The sequence below is a fragment of the Lichenostomus cassidix genome, unplaced genomic scaffold, assembly GCF_008360975.1.
Source record: "Lichenostomus cassidix isolate B80296 unplaced genomic scaffold, HeHo_3.0 HiC_scaffold_40, whole genome shotgun sequence".
In the NCBI taxonomy this organism is placed as follows: Eukaryota; Metazoa; Chordata; class Aves; order Passeriformes; family Meliphagidae; genus Lichenostomus; species Lichenostomus cassidix.
In genome coordinates this window covers 1,226,882-1,246,018 of record NW_028147459.1, presented here as the reverse complement: position 1 = coordinate 1,246,018, position 19,137 = coordinate 1,226,882, and the positions used below count along the sequence as shown (strand labels likewise).

The window sequence follows — 19,137 nt, the reverse complement described above, 5'->3', positions numbered from 1 at the left end:
AAAAACCCCAAAAACCCCCAAATCTCCCCAAAAAACCCCAAAAATCCCCTAAATCCCCGAATCTCCCCAAAAAACCCCAAAATCCCTGAAATCACCCCAAATCTCCCCAAAAACCCCAAAAACCCCAAAACCCCCCAAATCTCCCCAAAAAACCCCTAAATCCCCCAAAAGCCCCTCAAAAACCCCAAAGCCCCTCAAAAAACCCCAAAAATTCCCTAAATCCCCCCAAATCTCCGCAAAAAAACCCAAACCCCCAAATCTCCACAAAAAACCCCAAAATCCCAACCCAAAAACCCCAAAAAAACCCCAAAAACCCCAAAAATCCCTAAATCCCCCAAATCTCAAAAAAAAACCCCAAAACCCCCAAATCTCCAAACCCCCAAAAATCCTAAATCCCCCCAAACCTCCCAATAAAAACCCCAAAAAATCCCTGAAATCACCCCAAATCCCCCAAAAACCCCCAAAAAAACCCCAAAAACCCCAAGCCCACCATCGCTGCTGATGTCCATGTTCTCAGTCCTGGTGTCATCGGAGGGCAGGGGGGGCTGGGCTGTCCCCTCGGGGGGGTTGGGGACACTTTCAGGGTCACCTGCTGTCCCCAAATCCTCCTCCTGCACCTTCCGGCCGCGGCCGCGGGAGCTGGGGGGGTTTGGGGTCAATTTTGGGGGGTTTTGGGGGATTTGGGGTGAAGGGGTTTGGAGTGTGGGGGTTTGAAGCAATTTTGGGGGTTTGGGTTTGGTGGAGTTTGGGGTTTTGGAATTAATTTGGGGGGTTTGAGGGTAGGGGGAGGAGGGGAATTGGGGTGGTTTTGGGGGATTTGGGTCAATTTTGGGGGTTTGGGGTGGACAGGGGTTTGGGGTGATTTTGGGGGATTTGGAAGAGTTAAAGAGAATTTGGGGGTTTGGAGTATTGGGGGATTTGGGGTGAGTTTTTGGGGTTGAGGTCAATTTTGGGATTTGGGAGTCAATTTTGGGGATTTGGAGGATTTGGGGTAATTCTGGGGGTTTGGGTGAATTTTGGGGGTTTGAAGAAGATTTAGGGGATTATTAGGAGAAATTTAGGGGAAATTTGAAATTGGGATAGTAGGGGTTTTGGAGTGGTTGGAAGGGGTTTGGAGTTTGGGGGTTTGGGGTCATTGGGGTTGGGGAGATTTGTGAATTTTGGGGGACTTGGGGTGAATTTTGGGGGTTTGGGGTTGGGATGGATTTTGGGGATTTAGGATAAATTTGGGGGGATTGGGGGGATTTGGGGTGGATTTGGGGTCAATTTAGGGGGATTTGGGGTAAAATCTGGGGGGTTTGGGGTCAATTTTGGGGGGATTTGGGGGTTTAGGGGGAAATTCAAGGTAAATTCAGGGGATTTGGAGGAGATTTAGGGGGAATTTGGGGGAGGAATTGGGGATTTAGGGGGAATTTGGGGTAAATTTGGGGTAAACTTAGGGGGGATTTGGGGTGACGTCAGACTGAACCCCTAATGGGACGCCAAATTCCCCCCAGGACCCCCAAAAAACCCCCCAGGACATCCCAAATTCTCCCCAGGAGCCCCAAAACCTCCTAGGAGCCCCCAAACCCTTCCAAAACCCCCCCAGGACCCCCCAAAACCCCCCCAATGACCCCAAAATCCCACAAATCCCCCAACGATGACCCCAAATCACCTCAAATTCCCCTCAATGACCCGAAATCCCCCAAATCTTCCCAAATTCACCCCCAATCCCCCAAAAACCCTCTAAAAACCCTCCCAGGACCCCCAAATCCCCCAGGACCCCCAAATCCCCCAATCTCCCCAAATTCACCCCCAAATCCCCCAAAACCCCCAAAAACCCTCTGAAAACCCTCCCAGGACCCCCAAATTTCCCCAGGACCCCCAAATCCCCCCCAGGACCCCAAATTCCCACCGAGAGCCGAAGTCCCCGCGGGTGTCGCCGGGCGCCGAGGGCAGCAGGTCGTCAGCCTTGAGAGGTTTTTCCTTCTTGCGAAGTTTGCGAACTTTGCGTTTGGTTTTGCGGAACGTCACCGACTGGGGAGGCAAAAATCAGCAGAAATTAGCAGAAATTAGTACAAAAATCAGCCCAAATCAGCCTAAAAATCAGCTCAAAATCACCCTGAATTACCTCAAAAATTGGCACAAAGATCAGCCCAAAATTAGCACAAAAATCAGCTCAAAATCACCCTGAATTATCTCAAAAATTAGCACAAAAATCAGCCCAAAATCACCCTGAATTAGCAAAAAAAATCATCCCAAAAATCATCCCAAATCAGCCCAAAAATCAGCCCGAAATCAGCCCGAATTAGCCCGAATATCGTCCCAAATCATCACAAAAATCACCCCGAATGAGCATAAAAATCAGCCCCAAAATCAGCCCAAAAATCAGCCCAAAAATCGGCCCAAAATCACCCCAAATCAGCCCAAAATCACCCCAAATCCAGCCCCAAAATCAGCACAAATTAGCACAAAAATCAGCCCAAAATTGGCCCAAATTAGCACAAAAATCAGCCCAAAAATTATCCCGAAAATCATCCCAAAATCATCCCAAAATCAGCCCAAAATCACCCCAAATCCAGCCCCAAAATCAGCACAAATTAGCACAAATTAGCACAAAAATCAGCCCAAAATTAGCACAAAAATCAGCTCAAAATCAGCACAAATTAGCACAAAAATCAGCCCAAAAATCGTCCCAAATCATCCCAAAAATCACCCCAAAAATCAGCCCAAAATCACCCTGAATTACCTCAAAAATTAGCACAAAAATCAGCCCAAAATTGGCCCAAATTAGCACAAAAATCAGCCCAAAAATTATCCCAAAAATCATCCCAAAATCAGCCCAAATTAGCCCAAAATCACCCTGAATTAGCAAAAAAAATCATCACAAAAATCATCCCAAATCAGCCCAAAATCACCCCAAATCCAGCCCCAAAATTGGCCCAAATTAGCACAAAAATCAGCCCAAAATTAGCACAAAAATCAGCTCAAAATCAGCCTGAATTAGCACAAAAATCAGCCCGAAAATCGTCCCAAATCATCCCAAAAATCACCCCAAAAATCAGCCCAAAATCAGCCCAAATTAGCACAAAATTAGCACAAAATCAGCCCGAATTATCACAAAAATTATCCCAAAAATCAGCCCAAAATCAGCCCAAACTAACCCAAAAATCATCCCGAATCAGCCCAAAAACATCCCAAAATCACCCGAAATCAGCCCAAAATCAGCCCAAATTAGTACAAAATCAGCCCAAAATCACCTTGAATTAGCACAAAAATCAGCCCAAAAATCATCCCAAAATCAGCCCAAATTAGCCCAAAAATCAGCCCAAATCATCCCCAAAATCATCTCAAATCGGCCTGAAAATCATCACAGATCAGCACAAAAACCATCATAAATGAACCCAAAAATCAGCCCAAAAATCATCCCAAATCGCCCCAAAAATCGTCCCAAAAATCATCCCAAGATCAGCCCGAATTAGCCCAAAAATCATCCTCAATCACCACAAAAATATCCCAAAAATCATCCAAAATCACCCCAAAATATCCCCAAAAATCATCACAAATCATCCCAAAAATCATCCCAAAAATCGTCACAAAAATCATCCCAAATTTCCCCCAAATCTCCCAACGACCCCAAACCTCCCCCAAAACCCCAAAAATCCCCCAAAATGACCCCAACTGACCCCAAAAATCCCCCAAACCTCCAAAAACCTCCCAAATCCCCCCCAATAACCCCAAAAAATCCCACCAAATCCCCAAAAACCCCAAATCACCCCATTGACCCCAAAATCCCCAAAATCCCCAACCCCAAAAATTCCCAACAACCCCAAATTCCCCAACAATGACCCCAAACCCTCCCCAAATCCCCCAAAAGACCTCAAAATTCCCCAAAACCCCAAATGACCCCAAAATCTCCCCAAATCCCCAAATCCCCAAAAATCCCTCAACTGCCCCCAAAAATGACCCAAACCACCCCAAAACCTCCCAAAAATGACCCCAAATGACCCCAAAATCTCCCCAAATCCCCCCAAAACCCCCAAAATCCCCTCAACTGCCCCCAAAATCTCCCCAAAACCCCCAAAACCTCCCAAAATGACCCCAAACCCCAAAACCTCCAAAAATGACCCCAAAATCTCCCCAATCCCCCCAAAACCCCAAAAATCCCCTCAACTGCCCCCAAAATCTCCCCAAATCCACCCCAAAACCCCCCAAAACCCCAAAATCCCCTCCCCCTCACCATCTCCTCGTTGCTGAGGTACTCTGCGGCCAGGCGGGGGAGGGGCAGCTGCAGGCTCTGGGGGGAGGGGCCCGGGGGGGGGAGGGGCGCGGGCCGGGGGTCTCCCGCCGCGTCCTGCGTGCCGCCGGGGCCCAGCCGGAAGGAGGGCCGGGGGGCCGGCTCGTCGTACTGCGACAGCAGAGCGCGCGGGGCCTGCGGGAGAGCGCGGCGTGGCGCGATAGGTCGCGATATATCGTGATATGTCGCGATATATCGTGATATGTCGCGATATAACGCTGGGCGTCGCGATATATCGCGGTATTGGGGAGTGCGTCGCGATATATCGCGATATTGGGGAGTGTGCGTCGCGACATATCGCGATATCAGAGTGTGTGTCATTGTAGATTGCAATATTGGGGAGTGCGTCGCGATATATCGTGATATCAGGGAGTGCGTCGCGATATATCGCGGTGTAAGGGAGTGCGGCGCGATACGTCGCGATATTGGGGAGTGCGTCGCGATATGTCGCGATATCGGGGAGCGTGCGTCGCGATACATTGGGGTATCAGAGTGTGTGTCGTAGACTGCAATATTGGGGAGTGCGTCGCAATATATCGCGATATCAGGGAGTGCATTGTGATATATCGCGATGTCAGGGAGTGCGTCGCGATATGTCGCGGTATCAGAATGTGTGTGTCATCGTATATCGCGATATCAGAGAGCGCATCACCATATATCACGATATCAGGGAATGCGTCACGATATGTTGCGGTATTGGGAGTGCGTCGCGATATATCGCGGCATCAGCGTGTGTGTCGTCGTCTATCGCAATATTGGGGAGTGCGTCGCGATATATCGCGATATCAGGGAGTGCATTGTGATATATCGTGATATCGGGGAGTGTGTCGCGATATGTCGCGGTATCAGAGAGTGTGTGTCATCGTATATCGTGATATCAGACAGCGCGTCACCATATATCGCGATATCGGGGAGTGCGTCACGATACGTTGCGGTATCGGGGAGTGCGTCGCGATATATCGCGGCATCAGCGTGTGTGTCGTCATCTATCGCAATATCGGGGAGTGTGACGCGATATATCACGACATCGGGGAGTGTGTCGTCGTATATCACGACATATCAAAGAGTGAGTCTCCGTATATCGCGATATCGGGGAGCGCATCGCAATATATCGCGGTATCAGGGAATGCGGCACCGTATATCGCGATATAACGGGGGGGACGTCGCGATACGTTGCGATATCGGGGAGCATGTCACGATACATCGCGATAACTGCGGGTCCTGCTCCCCGTAGGGGTCGTAGAGCGGCTGTTGTGTCACAATATGAGGTGACATGTCGCGATGTATCGTGACATATCGCGATACCTGGGGGTCTTGCTCCCCATAGGGGTCGTAGGCAGGTCGCTATGTCGCGATAGGACGTGATATATCGTGACATATGGCGATACCTGGGGGTCCTGCTCCCCATAGGGGTCGTGGGCAGGTGGTTATGTCACGATATGAGGTGACATGTCGCGATATGTCGCGATATATCGTGATACCTGGGGGTCCTGCTCCCCATAGGGGTCGTAGGCAGGTGGTTATGTCGCGATATGAGGTGATATGTCGCGATATATGGCGATACCTGGGGGTCCTGCTCCCCATAGGGGTCGTAGGCAGGTCGCTATGTCGCGATATGAAATGATATATCGCGACATATCGCGATGCCTGCGGGTCCTGCTCCCCGTAGGGGTCGTAGGCAGGTGGTTATGTCGCGATATGAGGTGATATATCGCGATATATGGCGATACCTGGGGGTCCTGCTCCCCGTAGGGGTCGTAGGCAGGGTGTTATGTCGCGATAGGATGTGATAGATCATGATATATCGCGATATGAGGTGACATGTTGCGATATATGGCGATACCTGGGGGTCCTGCTCCCCATAGGGGTCGTAGGCAGGTGGTTATGTCGCGATATGAGGTGACATGTCGCGATATGTCGCGATATATGGCGATACCTGGGGGTCCTGCTCCCCATAGGGGTCGTAGGCAGGTGGTTATGTCGCGATAGGATGTGACATGTCGCGATATGTCGCGATATATGGCGATACCTGGGGGTCCTGCTCCCCATAGGGGTCGTAGGCAGGTGGTTATGTCGCGATATGAGGTGACATGTCGCGATATGTCGCGATATATCGTGATACCTGGGGGTCCTGCTCCCCATAGGGGTCGTAGGCAGGTCGTTTCTTGCGCAGCTCCTGATCCTCCTGGGCTTTGGCCTGAGCTGCCAGAGCCACCTGCTCCAGGACGTCCTCGCCGCCCTCCAGGACACCTGGGGACAGCGGGGGACAGAATGGGGACACAGGAGGGACAGGACAGGGACACAAGGGACACAGGGGACAGCGAGGACAGGACAGGGACACACGGGGACAGCAAGAAGGACAGCAGGCGGGACAGGACAGGGACACACAGGGGACAGGGAGGGGACAGCAGGGGGGATAGGACAGGGACACACAGGTGACACAAGAGGGACAGCAGAGGACAGGGAGGGGACAGCAGGGGACAGGACAGGGACACACAGGGGACACACAGGGGACAGCCAAGGGACAGGGAGGACAGGACAGGGACACAGGGGACAGCGAGGACAGGACAGGGACACACAGGGGACACACGGGGACAGCAAGAAGGACAGCAGGCGGGACAGGACAGGGGGACACAGGGGACAGCAGGGGGACAGGGAGGGGACAGGGAGGGGACAGCAGGGGGGATAGGACAGAGACACACAGGGGACAGAGTGGGGACACAGGACGGACAGCAGGGGACAGGGAAGGGACAGCAGGGGGACAGCAGGGGACACACAGGGAACAGGGAGGACAGGACAGGGACACACAGGGGACACACAGGGGACAGCAGGAGGAACAGTGGGGGACAAGGAAGGGACAGCAGGGGACACAGGAGGGACAGGACAGGGACACACAGGGGACACACAGGGGACAGCAGGGGACAGGGAGGGGACAGTGGGGGGGATAGGACAGGGACACACAGGGGACAGAGTGGGGACAGCAGGAAGGACAGCAGGGGACAAAACAAGGGACAGGACAGGAACACACAGGGGACAGCAGGAGGGACAGCAGAGGACAGGGAGGGGACACCAGGGGACACAGGAGAGACAGGACAGGGACACAGGGGACAGAGTGGGGACAGCAAGAGGGACAGGACAGGGACACACAGGGGACAGAGAGGTGACAGGGAGAGAGCAGTGAGAGGACACCCCAAGGACATTGCACACCCCATGTCACCTCCCTGAGCCCCTTGGGGACACTCAGGTCATCTGTGTGTCACCTGAGTGTCACCTGTGTGACCCCTGAGTGTCCCGAGTGACCCCTGAGTGTCCCCAAGTGACCACTGGGTGTCCCCTGAGTGACCCTTGAGTGTCCCCTGTGTCCTCAAGTGACCCCTGAGTGACCACTGTGTGTCCCGAGTGTCCCCTGAGTGTCCCCTGAGTGTCCCCTGAGTGTCCTGAGTGACCACTGTGTGTCCCCTAAGTGTCCCCTGGCCTCGATGGCCAGCACTGTGCTCTGTCTCTGGGGCACACCGATGTCCCCAGTGTCCCCACAATGTCCCCAGCCTGACCCCTGTCCTTCAGGGTGAGCACCAGGGTCTGTCCCTAATGTCCCCATGTCCCCTCAGTGTCCCCAATGTCCCCACTAACCCCAGTGTCCCCAGTGTCCCCATGTCCCCACTGACCCCTGTCCTTGAGGGTGAGCACCAGGGTCTGTCCCCAATGTCCCCAGTGTCCCCAGTGTCCCCAATGTCCCCAGACTGACCCCTGTCCTTGAGGGTGAGCACCAGGGTCTGTCCCTCAGGAATCGCCGCTGGGTCATGTTCCACCGTCAGGCCCTGCAGGTCTCGGGCGCTGTACCGCTCCTGGTGGGGACAGCGGTGTCACCAGGGCCACCAGGGTCACCAGGGGGACACCGGGGTGTCACCAGTGTCCCCAAGCCATCCCCAGAGTCCCCAAGCTGTCCCCAATGTCCCCAAGCCATCCCCAAGCTGTCCCCAGTGTCCCCCAAGTGTCCCCAAGCTGTCACCATGATGTCCCCAGTGACCCCAAGCCATCCCCAAGCCGTCCCCAGTGTCCCCAAGCCATCACCATGATATCCCCAAGCTGTCGCCAGTGTCCCCAAGCTCTGCCCCAGCCATCCCCAATGTCCCCAAGCCATTACCATGATGTCCCCAATGTCCCCAATCTGTTCCCAATGTCCCCAAGCTGTCCCCAAGCCATCCCAATGTCCCCAAGCCATCATCCCCAATGTCCCCAAGCTGTCCCCAATCCACCCCCAGTGTCCCCAAGCTGTCCCCAAGCCATCCCCAATGTCCCCAAGCTCTCCCCAATCCATTCCCAATGTCCCCAAGCTGTCCCCAAGCTGTCCCCAAGGTCCTCTCAGTGTCCCCACGATGTCCCCAATCCATCCCCCATGTCCCCAAGCCGTCCCCAAGCCGTCCCTTATGTCCCCAAGCCATCCCCAATGTCCCCAAGCTCTCCCCAAGGTCTTTTCAATGTCCCCAAGCCATCCCCAAGCTGTCCCCACCATGTCCCCAAGCTGTCCCCAAGCCATCCCAGCATCCCCACAATGTCCCCAAGCTCTCCCCAATCCATCCCCACGATGTCCCCAATGTTCCCAAGCCATCCCCAATCCATCCCCACGATGTCCCCAAGCTGTCCCCAAGCTGTCCCCAAGCCATCCCCCGTGTCCCCACAATGTCCCCAATCCATCCCCAATGTCCCCAAGCTGTCCCCAATCCATCCCCAGTGTCCTCAGTGTCCCCAAGCTGTCCCGAAGCCATCCCCAATGTCCCCAAGCTGTCCCAAGCTGTCCCCAACTGTCCCCAACTGTCCCCAATGCTCCCAAGCCATCCCCAAGCTGTCCCCACAATGTCCCCAAGCTGTCCCCAAGTCCCTCACCCGGCGGCGCCGCAGGAACTCCTCCTCCACCAGAGAGCTGACACCAAACTCCTGATCCATCTCCTCCAGCAGCCTGGCCTGGGGACACCAGGGACACCAGTTGGGGACTGGGAGGGACTGGGAGGGACTGGGAGGGACTGGGGACACACCAGTGACACCAGTTGGGGACTGGGAGGGACTGGAAAGGACTGGAGACAGCAGGGGACAGCCCTGGGGACACAGCAGGGACACCAGTTTGGGACTGGGAGGGACTGGGAAGGACTGGGGACAGGAAGGGACAGGAAGGGACATCCCTGGGGACATCTCCTCCAGCAGCCTGGCCTGGGGACACCAGGGACACCAGTTGGGGACTGGGAGGGACTGGGAGGGACTGGGAGGGACTGGGGACAGCCCTGGGGACACCAGGGACACCAGTTGGGGACTGGGAGGGACTGGGAGGGACTGGGAGGGACTGGGGACACCCCTGGGGGCAGCAGGGGACAGCCCTGGGGACACCAGGGACACCAGTGGGGGACTGGGAGGGACTGGGATGGGACTGGGAGGAACTGGGGACAGCCCTGGGGACACACCAGTGACACCAGTTGGGGACTGGGAGGGACTGGGACAGCCCTGGGGACAGCAGGGGACATCCCTGGGGACACCTCCTCCAGCAGCCTGGCCTGGGGACACAGCAGTGACACCAGTTTGGGGACTGGGAGGGACTGGGAGGGACTGGGGACAGCAGGGGACAGCAGGGGACAGCAGGGGACAGCAGGGGACAGCAGGGGACAGCAGGGGACACACCAGGGACACCAGTTGGGGACTGGGAGGGACTGGGAGGGGATTGGGACACCCCTGGGGACAGCAGGGGACAGCAGGGGACAGCAGGGGACAGCCCTGGGGACAGACCAGTGACACCAGTTGGGGACTGGGAGGGACTGGGAGGGACTGGGACAGCCCTGGGGACAGCAGGGGACAGTGCCAGCCTGCTGTGGTAAAATTGGGAATGTGGGGAATTGGTTATTAGGGGAAAAAGGAGATTAAAATTCCCAATTTTGGCCCAAAAAAGGAAATAAAAATATTGAATTTTGGCTCAAAAAAGCAGATTAAAATCCTCAATTTTGGCTCAAAAAAGGAGATTAAAATCCTCAATTTTGGGTCAAAATCCTCAATTTTGGCTCAAAAAAGGAGCTCAAAATCCCCAATTTTTTCTGGGATTTTTGGGGTTTTTCTGGGATTTTCGGGGATTTTTGGGTTTTTTCCTGAGATTTTTGGGGTTTGTTCTGGGATTTTTGAGCTTTTTGGGGATTTTTGGGGGTTTTTCTGGGATTTTTTTGGGAGTTTCTTGGGGGTTTTTTGAAGGGTTTTTTTAGCGGTTTTTGGTATTTTTGGGGGGTTTTTTGAGGGTTTTTGGGGTGTTTTGGGGTTTTTTGGGCTTTTTTGGGGGTTTTTTGGGGTGTTTTGGGGGTGGTTTTGGGGTTTTTTGGTAGGTTTTTTTTCTGGGGTTTTTTTTGGTTTTGGGGTTTTGGGGTTTTTCTCAGATTTTTGGGGTTTTTTTTGGATTTTGGGGTTTTCCTCACCCTTTTCTCTGCGATTTTTGGGGTCTTTTTTGGTGTTTTTTGGGTTTTTTTGGTGGTTTTCTTGGGTTTTTTTCTGGGGTTTTTTTTGGTTTCGGGATTTTGGGGTTTTTCTCAGATTTTTGGGGGTTTTCTGGGGTTTTTCTCACCCTTTTTTCTGCAATTTTTGGGGGTTTTTCTGCGATTTTGGGGTTTTTTTTCTGCAATTTTTGGGTTTTTCAGCAGTTTATGGGTTTTTTCTCAGATTTTTGGGGTTTTTCTGGGATTTTGGGGTTTCTCTCACCCTTTTTTCTGGGATTTTTGGGGTTTTTCGGGGATTTTTGGGGTTTTTCTCACCCTTTTTTCCACAATTTTTGGGGTTTTTTCTGCAATTTTTGGGGTTTTTCTGCAATTTTTGGGATTTTTTTGGCATTTTTGGGGTTTCTCTCACCCCTTTTTCTGTGTTTTTTTTGGATTTTTGGGGTTTCTCTCACCCTTTTCTCCGCCAGCTCCTTCTCCCTCTGCAGAGCTCTGCTCCTCTCAATCCAAGCTGCAGCATCGTCCAGCCAAGGCTCCTCCTCCCCCAGGGTCTTCACCTTCCTGTTTTAGGGGGAAAAAACCCAATTTTGGAAACCCCAAATAGAGCAGAATTCACCTCAATCAGCCTTGAAATGAAACCCCAAAATATCAGGGTTGAAATCCCCGAAATTCTACCCAAAATCGGAGCTGGAATATCAAAAATTTACAAAAATCAGCTCTGAAATGCCCAAATTCCCTCAAAATCAACCCTGGAATCTCAAAAAATTCCCAAAAATAAAACCTGAAAACCCAAAAATTCTCCCAAATCAGCCCTGGAATCCCAAAATGAGCCCTGAAAACCCCAAAATCAGCCCTGGAATCCCCAAAATTCCCCAAAATGAGCCCTGAAAACCCCAAAATCCCTAAAAAATCAGCCCTGGAATCCCAAAATTCCCCCAAATTCCCCCTAAATCAGCCCTGGAATCCCAAAAAGAGCCCTGAAAACCCCAAATTCCCCCAAAAATCCTCCCCAAATCCCCCTCAATTCATCCCCAAATCCCCTCCAATCCACCCAATTCCTCCCAAATCCCCCCTAAATCCCCTTTAAACCACCCCAAATCTCCCCAAATCCCTCAATTCCACCCCCAAATCCTCAGTCCCCAAATCCCCCTAAATCCCCCTCAATCCTCCCCAAATCCACCCCAAATCCCCAAATTCCTCCCAAATCCCCTCAATTCCCTCCAATCCCCTCAAATCCCCCAATTCCTCTCAAATCCCCCAAACCCCCCAAATCCCAATTCCTACCCCAGTTTCTGGCAGCGTTTCTCTTGGCTGCTGCCAGTTTCCCTCTCTGATCTCCTCAATCCTCCCTAAATCCACCCCATATCCCCCTAAATCCCCCTAAATCCCCTCAATTCATCCCCAATTCCCCAAAATCCTCCCAAATCCCTCAATTCCTCCCAATTCCTCTGAAATCCACCCCAAACCCCCCAAATCCCCCTAAATCCTCCCCAATTCCACCCCAAACCCCCTAAATCCCCCAAATCCCCCTAAATCCCCCAAATCCCCATTCCTACCCCAATTTCTGGTTCAGCAGCCGTTTCTCCTTGGCTGCTGCCAGTTTCTCTCTCTGATCTCCTCAATCCTCCCCCAAATCCCCCTAAATCCCCCAAATCCCCCTAAATCCACCCCAATTCCCCCTGAATTCCCCCAATTCCTCGAATTCCTCCTCATCCTCAGAATTCCCTCAATTCCCCCCACAAATCCTCAATTCCCCCAAGTCCACCAAATCCCTCAATTCCTCCAATTCCACCCCCAAATCCCCCTCAATTCATCTCAAAGTGCCCCCAAATCCCCTAAATCACCCAAATCCCCCCAAATCCCCTCAATTCATCCCCAAATCCCCTAAATCCCCTCAATCCTCCCAAATCCCCCCAAATCCTCCAAATTCCCCAAATTACCCTCATCCTCCCCAAATCCCCAAATCCCCCTCCCCCTCAATTCATCTCAATTCATCCCAAATCCCCCTAAATCCCAAATCCTCCCCAATCCCTACCAAATCCCCCAAATCCCCCTAAGTTCCCCCAATCCCCCAAATCCACCCCCAAATTCCCCCAATTCCTCCCCAGTTCCCTCAATTCATCTCAATTCCCCCAAACCCCCCAAATCCCAATTCCTACCCCAATTTCTGGTTCAGCAGCCGTTTCTCCTTGGCTGCTGCCAGTTTCTCTCTGATCTCCTCAATCCTCCCCAAATCCTCCCAAATCCACCCTCAATTCATCTCAAATCCTCCCCAAATCCTCCCCAAATCCCCCCAAATCCCCCTAAAGCCACCCCAAATCCCCCCTAAATCCCCTCAATTCCTCCCAGTTCCACCCCAAATCCCCATCAATCCCCCTAAATCCACCCCAATTCCCCCTGAATTTCCCCCAAATCCTCCAAATTCCTCCCGAATTCCCCTCAATTCCCCCAAATGCCCCCAAATCCCCCAAAATCCTCCCAAATCCCCTGAATTCCTCCCAATTCCACCCCAAATCCCCCCAAATCCCCCCATTCATCTCAAATCCCCCAAATCCCCCTAAATCCCCCAAATCCCCCTAATCCCCAAATCCCCCAAATCATCCCCAAATCCCCTAAATCCCCTCCCCCTCCCAAATCCCCTAAATCCCCTTTAATCCACCCCAAATCTCCCCAAATCCCCTACCCCACCCCAAATCCCTCCAATCCACCCCAAATCCCCATTCCTCCAAATTCCTCCCAAATTCCCCTCACCCCCCAAATCCCCAATTCATCTCAATTCCACCCCAAATCCCCCCCAAATCCCAATTCCTACCCCAATTTCTGGTTCAGCAGCCGTTTCTCCTTGGCTGCTGCCAGTTTCTCTCTGATCTCCTCAATCCTCCCTAAATCCACCCCAAATCCACCCCAATTCCCCCTGAATTCCCCCCAATTCCTCCGAATTCCTCCCGAATTCCCCTCAATTCATCCCCAAATCCCCCAAAATCTACCCCAAATCCCTTCAATTCCTCCCAATTCCTTTCAAATCCCCTCCAATCCACCCCAAATCCCCCCAAATCCCACCCTAAGTCCCCCCAAATCCACCCCAACTCCCCCAAATCCCCCCATCATCTCAATTCCACCCCAAATCCCCCCCAAATCCCAATTCCTACCCCAATTTCTGGTTCAGCAGCCGTTTCTCCTTGGCTGCTGCCAGTTTCTCTCTGATCTCCTCGCGCTGCCGAAGCGCCAGAGGGTTGATCACCTCGGCAGCCACAGGGTCCTCCTTGGTGCCTGCCTCTGGGGGGAAAAAAACCCCAAAATTGGTCAGAAAATGGGCCCAAAGTTGGCCAAAATTTGGTCACAAAATTGGTCACAAGTTGGTTCCAAATTGGTCTCAAATTGGACCCAAGTTGGTCCCAAGTTGGTTTCAAATCAGCCCAAAATTGGACCCAAATCGGTCCCAAATAATCCCCAAAATTAGCTCCAAAGTGGTCCCAAATCACCCCAAAATTGGTCCCCAATTGGTCCTAAATCAGCACAAAATTGGTTCCAAATTGGCCCCAAACTGGCACCAAATCAGTCCCAAAATTAGACCCAAATTGGACCCAAATTGGACCCAAATCAGTCCCAAAATTGGCACCAAATTGGTCTCAAGTCAGCCACAAAATTGGCCCCAAATCAGTCCCAAAATTGGTCCCAAATTGGCCCAAAATTGGTCCCAAATTGGTCCCAAAATTGGTTCCAAATCAGCCCAAAATTGGCCCCAAATTGGTCTCAAATCAGCCCAAAATTGGACCAAAACTGGTCCCAAAATGGTGTCAAATCAGCCTCAAAACCAACCCAAAATCAGCCCCAAGCACCTGAAAATCAGCCCCAAAATCAGCCCAAATTGGTTCCAACTCAGCCCAAAATTGGTCCTAAATTGGTCTCAATTAATCTCCAAAATTGGTCCCAAGTTGGCCCCAAGTTGGTCTCAAAATCAGCCCAAAATTGGTCCCAAATTGGTGTCAAATCAGCAAAAAATTGGCCCCAAATCAGCCCAAAATTAGTTATAAAATGGTCACAAAATGGTCTCAAATTAGTCCCAAAATTGGTCCCAAATTGGTCTCAAATAATCCCCAAAATTAGCTCCAAATTGGTCTCAAATTGGTCCCAAAATCAGCCCAAAATTGGACCAAAATTGGTCTCAAATTGGTCCCAAATTAGTCCCAAAATTGGTCCCAAATCAGTCCCAAAATGGTCTCAAATTGGACCCAAGTTGGTTCCAAAATGGTCCCAAATCGGCCAAAATTTGGTCATAAAATGGACACAAATTGGTCCCAAAATTGGACCCAAATCAGCCCAAAATTGGTCATAAAATGGTCACAAAATTGGTTCCAAATGATCCCCAAAATGGGTCCCAAAATTGGTTCCAAGTTGGTCTCAAATCAGCCCAAAATTGGTCCCAAATTGGTGTCAAATCAGAAAAAAATTGGCCCCAAATCAGCCCAAAAATTGGTCATAAAATGGTCCCAAATTAGTCCCAGAATTGGACCCAACTCAGCCCAAAATTGGTTATAAAATGGTCCCAAATTAGTCTCAAATTAGTCCCAAAATTGGTCCCAAGTTGGTCTGAAATCAACACAAAATTGGTTCCAAATTGGTCCCAAAATCAGCCCAAAATTGGACCCAAATTGGTCCCAAATCAGTCCCAAATTGGTCCCAAATCGGTGCCAAATTGGCCCCAAAATTGGTCCCAAATCAGCCAAAAATTGGACCCAAATTGGTCCCAAATTGGTGTCAAATCAGCCCAAAATTGGTCCAAATTTGGCCCCAAAATCGACCAAAATCAGCCCGAAGCACCACAAAATCAGCCCCAAAATTGGCCCCAAATTGGTCTCAAATTCATCCCAAAATTGTCCCCAAGTTGGTCCCAAAATTGGACCAAAATTGGTGTCAAATCAGCCCAAAATAGGACCCAAAATGGTCTCAAATTGGTCCCAAATCAGCCCCAAAATCGACCCCAAACACCTCAAAATTGGCTCAAAAATCAAACCCAAACACTCCAAAATCCACCCCAAAATCAGCCCCAAACACTCCAAAATTGACCCCAAAACACCCCAAAAACCCCAAATTTGGCAAAATTCTCACCTTTTTTGACAGTTGTAGTTTCCAGAGGTTTCAACCCCAGTTTGGCTCGAAGTTTACTGAGAAAAGGGAAAAAAGGTGAGGAGGATTTTTTGGGGATTTAGGGATTTTTTGGGGGGATATTTTAGTGATTTTTTGGGGATTTTTTGGGGATTTTTAGAGGCTTTTCGGGGAGTTTTTAGGGATTTTTAGAGTTTTTTGGGGAAATTTTTGGGGATTTTTTGTGGATTTTTGGGGATTTCTTGGGGATTTTGGGGGGTATTTAGGGATGTTTTGGGGATTTTGGGGGGATTTTTTAGGGATTTTTTGGGGATTTTTTTTGGATTTTTGGGGATTTTTGGAGATTTTTAGGGGATTTTTATGGGAATTTTTTGGGGTTTTTGGGGGGTTTTAGGGATTTGGGGTTGGGGTTTTTTTTAATTTTTTGGGGGTTTTTGGGCAATTTTTGTGGGGTTTTTGGGGAGTTTTTAGGGATTTTTTGGTGACTTTTGGGGAATTTTTTGGGGATTTTTTAGGGATTTTTGGGGGATTTTTTTGAGATTTTTAAAGGATTTTTGGGGATTTTTTGGGATTTTTTGAGAGATTTTTTGGGGGGATTTTAGGAATTTTTCAGGGATTTTTTGGGGTGAGAAAACCCCAAATTTGGGTTGAAAAAAAGGAAAAAAAAGGAGAAATTCTCACTTGGTTTCCTCCACGCTCAAGGAGGATTCAGCTGCTGTGGGTTTGGGAGGAGCTGAGGAGATAATTAACAAAAATTGTTAATTAATTAGGGTGGGAAAGTTCATCTGAGAGCCCAAAGGTGCTGCTGACCCTAAAATCATCCCAAAAAATCATCCCAGGAACCCCAAAATACCTTTTAGGATTGTTTTATTAAAAGCTGTGATCCCCAAAACCCCAAAAAATAAAAATAAAACTCTAAAATCCAAAAATTTCTCCCTCCCTGCACCCCAAAATATGAAAATAAAAATTCAAAATCCCAAAATTTCTCTTTCCCTGCACCCCAAAAAATCAAAATAAAATCAAAATGCCAAAAAATTCTCCCTCCCTGCCCCCCAAAAAATCAAAAAAAACCCTAAAATCCCAAAAATTCTCCCTCCCTGCACCCCAAAAAATCAAAATCAAAATAAAAATAAAAAAACTCATTTCCTGCACCCCAAAATCACGACAAGAGAAATCAAAATTCCCCAAAATCTCCTTTCCTGCACCCCAAAATCATTACAAGGCGCTTAAAATCCTAAAAAATCTCCTTTCCTGCACTTCAAGTGCATCAAAACCCCAAAAAAATCTACTTTCCTGCACCCAAAATGCATCAAAATCCCAAAAATCTCATTTCCTGCACCCCAAAAACATTACCAGACAAATGAAAATCCCAAAAAAACTCATTTCCCGCACCCCAAATGCATCAAAATCCCTCCCCAAATCCCCCAAAACCCCCAAATTCTCCCCAATTGCCCCCCAAATCTCTCCCCAATTTCCCCCAGATCCCCAAAGATTCCCCCCAATCCCCCATATTTCCCCTCCAGCCCCCCAAATTCCCCCCAATTCCCCCAAATTTCCCCCAATTCCCCCAAATTTCCCCCAATTCCCCAATCCCTCTCAAATTGCCCCCAAATCCTCCCAATTCTCCCCAAAACCCCCAAATCCACCCCAAATCCCCAAAATTCTCCAAATCCCCCAAAATCCCTCCCAGACCCCCAAACTTCCCCCAAATTCTCCCCAAATCCCCCAATTCCAATTCCCCCAATTCCCCACCTCTCCAAACCCCCAAATCCCCACAAATTTCTCCAAATCTCCCAAATTCCCCGAATCCCCCAATTCCTCCAAATCTCCAAATTTCCCAAATCCCCAACTCAAATTCCCCAAAATCCCCCCAGTTCCCCCAAATCTCCCCCAAATCCTCCAAACCCCCAATTCCTCCAGCCCCCAAATCCTCAATCCCCAAATCCTCTCCAATTCATTTCAAACCCCCAAATCCCCAAAATTCCCCCAAATCCCCCAAATCTCCCCTACCCCCTAAATCCCCTCAATTCCCTAAATCCCCAAATTCCTCCCAAACCCCCCAAATCCACCCCAACTTCCCTCAAATCCCCTCAATTCCCCCAAATCCCCAATTCATCCCCAAATCCTCAATCCTTCCATTTCAAATCCCCAAATCAACCAAAATTCCCCCATCCCCAAATCCTCATCCCCAAATCCTCAATTCATTCCCAAACCCAAATCCACCAAAATTCCCCCAACCCCCAATTCATCCCCAAACCTCCTTCCCCCAAAATTCCCCCAACCCCTCAATTCCCCCAAATCCCTCAATTCATTTCCAACCCCAAATCCAACCCCAAACTTCCCCAAACTCCCCAAACCCCCAAATCCCCCCAAACCCCTCAACCCCTCCTCACCGGCCTCCTCCCTCTCCTCCTTCCTCTCCCTCTTGGCTCTCCGCTCGCTCTCCGCTCCCGCTCGGCCATGTCCTCCCCGCGCGGCCTCCTCCCGCCGCGCCGAGCCACCGGAGCCTCCGCGCTCCCCCCGCGACCGGCTGCGCTTCCCCCGCCGCTCCCCGCCGCGGTGGCGGTGCTTGCGGTGCTCGCGGGCTCTGCCCGAGCCGCCGCCGGTCGTTCCCGCCGCTCCGGTCGCCTCCTCGGCCGCCTCGGCAGCGCCGCGCTCCCGGTGCTTCTTGGAGGCGCCCATGGCGGCGGCGCCACTTCCGGCAGGGCGTGAGGGGAGCTTCCGGCTGTTGCCATGGAGACGCTGGCAGAGGGGTGTGAGGGGATCTGGGTGGTGATTGGCTGAGGGGAAAAGGCGGGAAGAAGGGGAAGGCGGGGCTGGCAATATGGGATGAACCATTGCGCGCGGAGGGGGGGACGGGGCGATTCGATCGTCATCCTGCCTTCACATTAAGCTCTCGCGACCTCCATAAGAAGTGCTGAGGGTTTTACAACTCCGCAGGCAGCGGGGAGATGAGGTTTTTATTCAGAAAGGGTCTTTTGGGTCAATAATTGCGGCAGCCCGTTAAATAGCGCACGCCTGGAAAACATGGCGGCGCCCGCTGAGAGCGGCTAGAAACAGAGCAAGATGGCGGCTGGGTTGGGGTGCAAACAAAATGGCGGCGCATGGGGGAACCCCCAAATTAGAAGGGGGGGTCCGTACACCCCAGAAGAAGGAGAAAAGCCGTAATTCCGTAATTTATGTCGTTCGGAGCCATAACGGCTGCAGCACAACCCGAAATCAGCACGCTGGGCGCCTGTACGGCCCCCGGTCGGCCTGGGCAGTGTCTGCTCCCCCCCCCCCCCGCCTCGTGCTCTT

General features: G+C 51.2%; 1 protein-coding gene across 6 annotated transcripts in view; it reads right to left on the bottom strand.

Annotated features, from left to right (window-relative positions):
• Positions 1-18,549, bottom strand: part of SART1 (spliceosome associated factor 1, recruiter of U4/U6.U5 tri-snRNP) — a 40,086-nt gene extending 21,537 nt beyond the window's left edge. For all 6 annotated transcript variants that reach the window (XM_085046368.1, XM_085046367.1, XM_085046366.1 and 3 more), the window contains exons 1-11: positions 18,234-18,549; positions 16,522-16,573; positions 15,844-15,899; positions 13,884-14,010; positions 11,190-11,295; positions 9,161-9,238; positions 8,022-8,121; positions 6,399-6,526; positions 4,220-4,411; positions 1,895-2,016; positions 491-639 (exon numbers count right to left, since the gene is read on the bottom strand). In XM_085046368.1, the coding sequence (XP_084902494.1) occupies positions 491-639; positions 1,895-2,016; positions 4,220-4,411; positions 6,399-6,526; positions 8,022-8,121; positions 9,161-9,238; positions 11,190-11,295; positions 13,884-14,010; positions 15,844-15,899; positions 16,522-16,573; positions 18,234-18,522 (1,399 nt within the window). In that variant the 5' untranslated portion in view covers positions 18,523-18,549. The remainder of the gene's footprint in view (positions 1-490; positions 640-1,894; positions 2,017-4,219; positions 4,412-6,398; positions 6,527-8,021; positions 8,122-9,160; positions 9,239-11,189; positions 11,296-13,883; positions 14,011-15,843; positions 15,900-16,521; positions 16,574-18,233) is intronic.
• Between the last annotated feature and the right edge of the window lie 588 nt (positions 18,550-19,137).